This window comes from Triticum aestivum, chromosome 2B, assembly GCF_018294505.1.
Source record: "Triticum aestivum cultivar Chinese Spring chromosome 2B, IWGSC CS RefSeq v2.1, whole genome shotgun sequence".
In the NCBI taxonomy this organism is placed as follows: domain Eukaryota; kingdom Viridiplantae; phylum Streptophyta; class Magnoliopsida; order Poales; family Poaceae; genus Triticum; species Triticum aestivum.
This window is the reverse complement of record NC_057798.1, coordinates 623,016,528-623,026,563: the sequence shown is the minus strand read 5'-3', so window position 1 is coordinate 623,026,563 and position 10,036 is coordinate 623,016,528. Positions and strand designations below refer to the sequence as shown.

Genomic DNA, 10,036 nt, shown 5'->3' with positions numbered 1-10,036 from the left:
GCACGTTTGGCGGATGCGAAGCGGAGAGGTGTGACCGAGGGTCCCCTCCGGCCATACCGAAATCACCCCCTTCCACAGCAAGTACCTGAGCGGTTTGACGGATTGCACCCAACTTCTGGGAGCGCGTGTGGGGCCCCACCCGGGCACCCCACGGCCAAAATGAACGAAATCCGACAACGAACGCACGTTGCGTCACGTTCGGGCATTATTTTCTGGGTTTTCTGCCTGGAAAATGGTAGAAAATGCATACGGACTCGAAACGGGATAATTTTTTGCGTGCGTGCCCTGCTAGGCCACAGTAGCACGTGGAAAAAAATTGGGCACGTTTGGCTAAGTTAAAAAAAGAGCATATTTGATTAAGTTTAAAAAATTGGTTAAGATAAATTTTTTTGATACAGTTAAAAAAATATGCCTATTTCATTTAGTAAAAAAAAATGAGGCCCTGCAAAAAAAAAACGCCGGCCGTCTCGCTAACCGACGCGCATGCGTGCATGGGGCCGTCCCACTAACAAACGACGCCGCAATGAGCGCTCGGGCGACGTCGTTAGCCGACGTGCATGCAAAATTTCCTTCTACGTCACCCCGTCTCGCCGCCGCCGCGATCTGCACGTGCTGCCACCGTACGCCGCCCGTCGCCCCACACTCCAAAACGGCGCCGGTGCGGCCGCGCCGGCCTGCCCTGACCTGACCCGTCGCCTTGTTTATGTTGTCGCTGCCTCTCCCACCGTCGCCCCACCGTACAAACTCCGTCGGTCGCCCGCGCCGGCTTGCGTCCCCTCACCCGTCGCCACTATACGCCGCCGGTGCCTCTCCCATCGTCGCCTTCGTGTAAGTTTTTTTTCCAGTTCTTTTATACAACGAGGCTCATAACAGTATGATGGTATGTGACAGAAATCTATTTGATGCAGTATGAATATCGACGGTGTGATTCCATGTTCTGTTCAAAAGTGGGTTAGCCTAATTGACAAACTGTCACCAAGTCAGAAATTCAGGTTTTATGAAACGGATATGCAGGGCATGTTTAGAATACCATCGATAAGGATGCGTGATTTTTTGCTTCACTTTTTACTCCAAAGTTACAATCCGAGTAGCAAAAAATTCATGGTTCAAGAGAGTTCTGGAAGTACTGCTGGATGTAAAGGTCTTATTTCATTAAGGCCTGATGATGTGTACTCCATATTTGGTTGGAAAAACAATGGAGTGGATGTTTGTGGGTTTCTTAGTACTGAAGGAGAAAAAGCAACCAAAAAAATACCAGTTAGTTTTGTTAGCAAGAAAAATGGTAAAATCATGATTGATGATCTCATAGAAAAGATTGTGAAGGATAAGAGCACTGATGATGACTTTATTCGGATGACATTTCTAGTTCTCTTAGGAACTATAATTGCACCAGTGTCTCATGAATACGTTCCGAAAAAGTACTATGCCTTAGTGAAAAATATTAAGTTGATAAGGAAGTTCAACTGGAATGCATTCACTTCACGATTCTGTTTATCGGAGATTGGTAAGCTTCTGCAGGACGGCCATGTTAGGCAGTGGCCCCAGGGGAACCTCGCCCTTTTGCAAGTACGTTCTATTTATTAATTTCAACACTTTTGTTATAAAATGGCACGGAAGAACATGTAATTTAATTAGTTTATGTGTTTTGCAGTACCTATACTGGGAGAAGGTGCAACCAATCACCGGTCCAAAATATGATCCGTTGGCATTGTTGAGCCCGCTGATGAGGAACTGGACGGAAGATATGGCTGTGAGAAGAGACAAATACGACTACGAATATGGTCGTGGTGTTGGGATGGTAATCCTAGTAATCATTTTTTTACATTTATGAAATAAAGTAAAGTGTGCATATGGGTTTTATGTATAATTATCTTGTTCCACTTGTAGATCGATGACAACATTACAGAGGAGTATAGGTTGAAAAAAATTGCGGAAGAAGAAGCTCAAAAAACCAAGAAAGCTAGTAGCAAAAAATCTAACGTTACTGGAACGAGGAAAGAGGGCAGTACCTCGGAGGCTTCGAGCCAGAAGCCTACTATGGACCGGATTTTGAGTGAGATGAATGAGCTTCGGAAGGAAATGCTTCGTTTGCCAGAGTTATGCGCACAGGTAACACTTGAGCACGTCTCATTAATGTCCATCACTGAATTGAAGAACTAAGATGAAATATTTTCTTGCAGAGGATGATTGAGAAACTGAACAAAACCGGCGTCTCCTACAAACCTAGTAACCTGGAAGAGGACGAAGAGAATCTGTACGGAGGCATTAATGAGTCTTCAAACGATGTTGGACGTCCGCAAAAAGAGTTTGTATATCAAAAAGATGATTCAGACCGGTTCCGCACACCTTCCAAAATGAATTTGCAAAAGGATGATAACGGCGTTGATGTAACTTCTCGTGAAAACACACCTTTTTACTGCACACCTGAGTACTGGGATAGTTTCAAGGGTGATATGGATGATCCTGTCCAAGTACCAGAAGTATCAGATGAAAAAGCTGCCACATCTTTAGAGACGGACGAAATCGCATCGCATGCGTCGGTTGGTTCTCAAGGAGTACAAGAGGAAGTGGAGGAGGTTACTGGCAGGCGCAAGCGCAGAGGATCACAACATGTCAAGTCTCCTTATGTGGTCCCTAAACCAAACAAACGTGCAAAACGTTCTGCCAAAGGAAGTAAGTTTTCTGTGTTTCTAATTGTTATTGCGTAACAATTATTTATGTATTTGCGTTTGTAAGTATTTGAGTGGTGCGTTACAGAATTGTTCCAAAATGGTGATGTTAACAAATCTGGTGATGAGTATGATGTGGTGAAAGCGTCCATCAAGTACGTGCGTGCGCATGAGCATTTACAAAAACATGTCAAAACAGAAATTTTCAATGATGGCATGGAAGAAGGTCTCACTGTGAGGAGAGCTTGTCAGATTATTAACCATGAGTGGCTAAGTGGCGACGTAAGTTAATTTTATATATTGTTTTACAATTCATTCGAAAATACCATTGTTAAATCTAACACATTATTTATAGGTAATTGATGCATACTCATCATTTTTGGTCGACAAAGTTAATGATGATCGTTTTATGTTAACAACTTGGAGGATACATTGGTTGCTTCACGTTAGACCCGGAAAGAAGACCGCCGGTAATGATTATGAAGCAGAGTCGCATAGTAATGGACCCGTGAACAGATGTGAGGACGAGTATTTCAAAAAATCAAAGGTAAGTTTGATTGTTAACACGGTACATACATACGATATTATGTGATGATTGTGTTTTATGGTCCTTGTGATGCAGACTTACATTCCTCTAAACAAGCAAAATAATCACTGGATTACTGTCGTCATGCATAGCGGAAAAAGAGAGTTTCAGGTTCTTGACTCGTTGATGACCGGAAAACTTGACACTGTTACTAGAGAACTCGTTGAGGACCTGGTAGGTTTAACTTGCAAATGTGCATTTAGTAACATTCGTTTTCTTTAGTACACTGAATGACATGCTTTCCACCATGTTTGTTATATCTTTAGAGAAAACAACTAGCAGAAGATATCCAAGAAGCAAATGCAACCGGAATTGTGAATTATCCGGATGTTTCCAAGTGGCCTATTCAAACGTATGACATGCCAAAACAACATGATGGGTGAGTTTTTACTTCGACAGAATGTTGGTCTTGTATGTACAGTAGATATTTAATCTTCGTAAATTGTATGCACTAGGAATTCGTGTGGACTATTTCTCCTTCGATGCTTTCAAAATTGGGATGGTGACAAATGGACAGGCTTATTTTCACAGGTACGCAAGTCATGTTTGGACTACGATGTACAATGAACGTTGTGCTAACACCATTTTTTTTTTCAGACCTCAATTGATGATTCAAGAGAGTTAATGATTGCGCAACTTATATTTTCGGAAAGAAACAAGCTTTATGAAGTGAAAAACAAAGTTATTCGGATATCAAAGAAGAAGAAATAGATGCGGCACGGAGGAGTTTTGCATGTGATTGGGTGGTACTGGAGGACTTTATTTTCCAAACGCTTTGCGCACTTGCTTATAAATTTTATGTAATACACTCTGCTTCTGAATAGTTATATGTAATAGACTCGGCACTTTTCCAAATGTTTTTTTTCTGTCCACATGATATTTCGTTTCATAAATATTATATAATGATTTATTTTGTTTACATGTTTTTTTTGTTGCCGAATAGTTATATGTAATCATGTCATCGTTAAATTTTTGTGCACTAAACTATGGCAGCACACTGCGTTTTACTTAAAAATTATTTTACATAAAAAAATGCTCGCCCGTCTCCACGGCGTTTCTTAGTAAGCCCGTCGTTATCAAGCCCAACGGGCGACTACAACAGGCGTTTCGGAGCACGCCGTGGAAACCAGGCCCAAGAAGGCAGAATCGACGCGGCATATCGACGGGGTAGTAATCAGGGGAGTTCAATGCAACGACGGGAGCTGAGTATATAAGCAGGTCGTCGTCCCCTTCGGCCGGCGAGGTGGGACTAAACTTGCGTCGGCCGCGGGGCGACCTGGACACAGCCAGACGCGACGTGGGCCGGCCCAAAAAGGCACTGGACGGCGCGGTCTTCTCGACTGCTCGACGCGACGTGGGCCGGCCCAAAAAGGCTATTGACGGCGCGGTCTTCTCGACGGCTCGACGCGCCGTGGGCCGGCCCAGTTACCACCGCTGAGACGCCGCGCCAGTGAAACCGACACAAGTTTAGTCCCACCTCGACGGCCGAAGGCGACGCCGACTAGTTTATATACTCAGCTCCCGTCGTTGTATTGAACCCTCTGATTACTACCCCGTCGATGTGCCGCGTCGATGCTGCCCTGTTGGGCCTGGTTTCCACGGCGTGCTCCGAAACGCTTGTTGTAGGGTCCCGTTGGGCTTGATAACGACGGGCTTACTAAGTCACGCTGTGGAGACGGACGGGCATTTTTTTTCTTTTTTTTTCAACAACAGTTCACAGAGTGCTTCTTCTATTTTGATATATTTGACAGCCGACGGGACTGTAGTAAATACATGCAGAATTCATAAAATAAAAATGAATAGTGAATATTTATATCAACAACAATGTTGTCTCAACATAACAATTGTCACCACAGTAATTTTATTGTAGTTGACACAAAATAACAAGTCTGAAATGACAACGGTCCGTACGCAATAATCATGTTTCACACATAAAATACTCAACACGAACATAAATTTTACAAATGTTCTTCATATAAATGGAAGAGGTAAAACACTCGCATCGTCTACACTTGAGTCTTCAAGCCCAGTTGCTGCATACAAAAAATATGAGAATCAATGCACCGTTAATGAAACAACAAAACTGACATAAACAAATAATAGACATACTCTTCATTTTTGCTGCATGTGCTCCTGTTATGACCTGAGCCGCTGCATATGCTACATTTTCGTCCAGATTTCTTGTCAAATGCTTTAGGCCTCTCATTTTTGTCACATCTGGGCCACCCTTACCGCGACCTCTACTGTTCTGCTTAGGTGCGCCCTTGGTGGAAACCTTTACTGGATCACGAACCAGAATATGATCTCGGTTAGGCTCAAATGGATTACTGTTCACGAAGCTTCGCTGAATATCATCTTCATTTCCCTGAATATCCTTATTCACTATAATATCATCCAGAGCTGCCATCAACTTGTCGAATAAGAAAGGATTACTGCATGCGACATGACAGGCTTCTGAAGATTTAATGGTTAACTCACTATATCTAGCTCTGTCCTCACCACTCGACCAACCCCACGCAAACAAATCGCTGGTGCGCTTCACTGGCAGTCCAGCTCGTGCTTTTTTTGAGAATCTTCGCAGGACACAACACTTGGGTATCACAGGTAAGTTCAGTGCATTCAAAAAATGAATAATATGCTTGCAAGGAAGCCCTTTGCGAGTCATACTTCGGCAACTGCACTTTATAGTTTCTGCCGAGTTACCTGGCGTATAGTCCACATTAAATCTGTGATCCCTGTTATTCTTCCACGCAACCACAAATCTCTGACTATCGGTCCCTGTCAGTCTATCAATTACCTCAAGCTCCTGTACCTTCTTCATATCTTGTTGCAACATATAAAAGTTTGCCTGCGTGAATGCTTTCGCAGCATACGACTCAATGGCCTGACACTCGGTCACTGTTACTGGAAGAGTCTGTGAGGCCGTGTAGTCATCATAAGCTTCATTCTCACGGAGGCGAACAATACAATTCTCGTAGTGTACAATCATGTCAACAATCGTCATACCATAGTCAAGATGAAGGTGCAGGCTGGAGTTCAGACTCTCACTCCTCTGATTACTGCGCATACAAGGAAAAACCCACCAGACAAATATGATGCAGCCCAAAGCGTCCTCTTCCTGTACATCCTATGGAGCCATGTTTTTATTTTCTCCGTCTGCCATTTGCGCACAAACGCGGCCCATCTCTCCTCAAAAACCTTATGTGTAGTGGCATAGTACAATAATGCCCTAAACTCCTTCAATGACTTGTGGTTGAGGTGTTTCTGCATATTCTTTTCAATATGCCATGAACATAGACGATGCCACACGTCAGAAAGCACCTTCCTAATAGCCCTTATCATCGCTGCATCTCCATCTGTAATAACTGATTTGGGCCTCTTCTGACAGTTAGCTTTCAAGAACGTGTTAAGCAACCAGACATATGTAGCCTCAGTCTCGTCTGAAACAATGGCGCAGGCGAATACAGTAGTGCAACGGTGGTTGTTCAGACCCACAAAAGGGATGAACGGCATTCCATACCTGTTCATCTTGTATGTGCTATCGAAGACAACAACATCACCATAGTCTAGATAATCCCGGCGTGACTGCGAATCACACCAGAAGAGGTTTTGGAGCCTGCCTTCAGCGTCAACCGTGTGCTCAAAGAAGAAGTCTGGATCTCTGTCCTTTCTGGTCAACATGATTCCTACGGCAGTATCAGCATCACCTTGTGCAAGCAATTTCATCTTCTCCCTATAGCACATGTTGTACAACTTTGTCCTCTGAAATGGTGACTTTGCATACGACCCATACCTGCTAACGATGTTGTCAAAAATGATATGTTTTCTTATCCCAGCTCCAGACATAGCTAAGATTTCAGCTCTCTCAAATGCTTTCATCTGATTATGAGATCGGAGGAAAGGGACTTCGTCCGGTCGTGCAAGAGTGTGGTTGTGATCATCGGAGAAACTGCTGACATACCAAAGATTGAGCTTTTTATCAAGCTTAACTGTCAAATGGGCTTCGCATAAGAATCGACTCTCCGGTCTAAGCCTGCGGGTCCGGCCTTCCATGGTACAGAACTTGGCCTGTCGTTTTCCTGCGGCGGAACAGAGATACCTCCTCAAGCACGGAGTCCTTGCGCGATCCTTCAAAAATTTTAGCGAGTCCTTCCTGATACTGAACCCACGTTCTCTCGCGTGCTTGTTGTAGAACGTGTAAACCTCGTCTAATGACCTGAATGTCTTTACCATCACTGCCCAATGCCTATCAAGTGACTCTTGCTGATATTCATCATAGCACATGTCAAGGTCAAACTGATCATCATCGATGTGCTCATCATTCCCGCTAGGACCATCAACACCTCCCTGCAAAATATGACATATAACCTTGCATGTCAATCTCTTCTTATATTCTTACTAACCAAAATTAATGTAAAGAACTTACTTGACTACCGCTCACACTACGAGATGCATGGACCTCGCTCTCGGCATTGTCATCATCTATATTATTACGCTCATTGTCACCATTAGCATTTATCTGTGCACATATAAAGTAACATAAGTGGTCATACAATTTTAATGTCAATCATTTCTCTACAATTTTTTCAACATACCTGGCTCACACTATCTGCATAAAATTGTTCATCTATATCATATTCCTCATCGTCAGCATTGCCATGTACCTGTACAAATTTAAAAGGACATGTTAGTGTCAAATAACTAGTTTTTGTTCAATATATTTTTGTCAACGTTCAAGGTACTTACATTACCACTGTACGATTCATCCTGACTCATATAGTTGTCTCCGGGAGGTTGGTTCGCATTCAATGACGAGGATCCATTATCGCTACCGGAATCATCACTGGCGTATCCGGTTACTTGCTCCATCTATGCACATACAAATAAGGTGTGAGATCAATGCCAACATTCCACAAAAAATCATCACGAATACAGTAAATTCGTCAACAGTGACATGACTATGTGGCATGCATACAAATTTGAACATACAAAATCATTATGAGGTCATTAAGAAGTCACTACTCTCCTCTCTTATTTAACTAAGTAGGGAATCATTTTGCATTACAAAAATGCACAAAAATGCAATGGACAAATCAAAATCATCAAAAAAAAGAACAAAAAAAGCCATCCTAACCTACTCTGCGCCGTCGAGGGGTCCTCGCCTGGGGTCGACGCCGATGCGTTGCTGCCACCGACGTTGTGGAGGGCGCGTACCAGGACAGAACGGCGGGCGAGCGCTGGGCGTTTCACCGGCGACACGGCGTGTGGTCACTACAGACGCCGTCGGTGCTCGCGACTAGACGGGCACGTCAGGGTCGACGTCGTGACGGCGGTGGACCACGGCGGCGTTGATGACGCTAGGGTTTCCTAGGCGGGGATGGGGTGTCGGTTTCACGGCGCGTGGGTGACTACGGACGCCGCCCGACGTCGTGACGGCGGTGGACCACGGCGGCGTTCATGCCGCTAGGGTTTCGTACGTGGAGTTGGGGTCTCGGGGTGGGGCGTACTTTTTTTTTCCTTTCCCGATCGCACTACCAAACCGCACGCGTACGACGCGCGGGAGTACGGGGCGCGACGTACACGGGCGGCCGGCCCTACGACGGACGGCGGGTATAGTGTACGTGTAATTTAGTATGGACAATACTACCCCTTATACGTTTATTGGGGGGGGGTTGTACCGAAGTCCTTCTCGTCTAGTAATTAGAGTGTAACTGCGAAAGTCTTGTACGTGTGTTCCAGCACCTCCTTTAATTTGCCCCCCACAAAGGAATCTACCATCTGCATCAAAAGGATAATGCATCCTCTCTATCTACGGAAGAAAATTACGAACTGGATTTACTGATGGTTGGCTCGCAGTGAAAATCATGAGGAGGTTAGTGGGGATTAGGACATGACAAGTAGGTTCAAAAGAGTACCTCCCGAAAAAGGGTTTCCCCCGCTTTGTATACAAAGCAACCAACCGAAACATCCAACGATAGGTGCTGGGGCGGAAGCAGCATAGTCACGCCCAAAAGAAAAGAAAGAGAAAATACAAGAGAAACAAACGCCGACAACGGCGAATCGACAAAGAGACGAAGAAGCCTCGTGGCCGCTGCACCCACCGGAGATCTCCCACCAGACTCCGAGCCTCCGAAGCACCGGTACCAATCAACACCTCCAAGAAGGGACGCGACGAAGACGACGCTGCTGCCAAGGGTTTCCCCCGGTACACGGTAAGGAGAGAGGAAGGGTAGCTCCGACGCCCTCCAGGAAGGTCTGGCGGCACCCACAAGCGCCACCGCGTCGATGTCGGCCAAGCCAACAAAGATTTCTCCCGATCCCAACCTCCAACTCAGGCACTCCGAAGCTCGCCGCCAAACAGACCCCTCAAAAGAGTACCTACAGCCGCGATAGGCAAATTTGACCCCTCAAACTCCCGGACACAGGCTCTGACCAGGCACTCATCAAATTTTCTTCTCTGCATCCGAACACTTCATAGTTGAAACCTTAAATCTATATAAAGCATGCAAAAGAAACATCTGCGTACTACGTAGATCGACTAAACCTACACTACACTACTCATTGTCGTTAGAGATACTCACGATCTCCGTGCCAGGTTGCGGGTACATACATGGGCGGCAGAGGCAACTCTGGCTCGTCCTCCGCATCCGCCTCGGCCTCCGCTTCCTCCTCCACATCGAGCTCATCAAAAAGGGCGTCGATCTCCGCCCATTCTTGCCGGATGAAGCGCTGGTTGACCTCCACGTATCCTGGATGGACTCTAGGATGGCCTGTTGCTCCG

At 45.2% G+C, this 10,036-nt stretch overlaps 1 protein-coding gene and 1 long non-coding RNA gene across 2 annotated transcripts; both read left to right on the top strand.

Moving 5' to 3' along the window:
• Positions 1–1,924: 1,924 nt before the first annotated feature.
• LOC123039336 (uncharacterized) lies at positions 1,925–3,032 on the top strand. Its single transcript, XM_044462545.1, has 4 exons — positions 1,925–2,096; positions 2,181–2,673; positions 2,758–2,895; positions 3,025–3,032. The coding sequence occupies exons 2-4, from the start codon at positions 2,184–2,186 to the stop codon at positions 3,030–3,032; spliced, it is 636 nt and encodes a 211-aa protein (XP_044318480.1). The 5' UTR covers positions 1,925–2,096; positions 2,181–2,183.
• Positions 3,033–3,078: 46 nt separating this feature from the next.
• On the top strand, positions 3,079–3,760 carry LOC123041795 (uncharacterized). Its single transcript, XR_006418634.1, has 4 exons — positions 3,079–3,216; positions 3,292–3,429; positions 3,522–3,634; positions 3,711–3,760. It is a non-coding gene; the product is annotated as an uncharacterized lncRNA (long non-coding RNA).
• The last annotated feature ends 6,276 nt before the right edge of the window (positions 3,761–10,036 follow it).

Excerpts from the sequence above, each read along its gene's own strand:
- LOC123039336 (XM_044462545.1), top strand. The coding sequence starts at position 2,184 with ATGATTGAGAAACTGAACAAAACCGGCGTCTCCTACAAACCTAGTAAC. Across the intron at positions 2,674-2,757 it reads AAAACGTTCTGCCAAAGGAA|AATTGTTCCAAAATGGTGAT; the intron begins GTAAGTTTTCTG and ends GGTGCGTTACAG.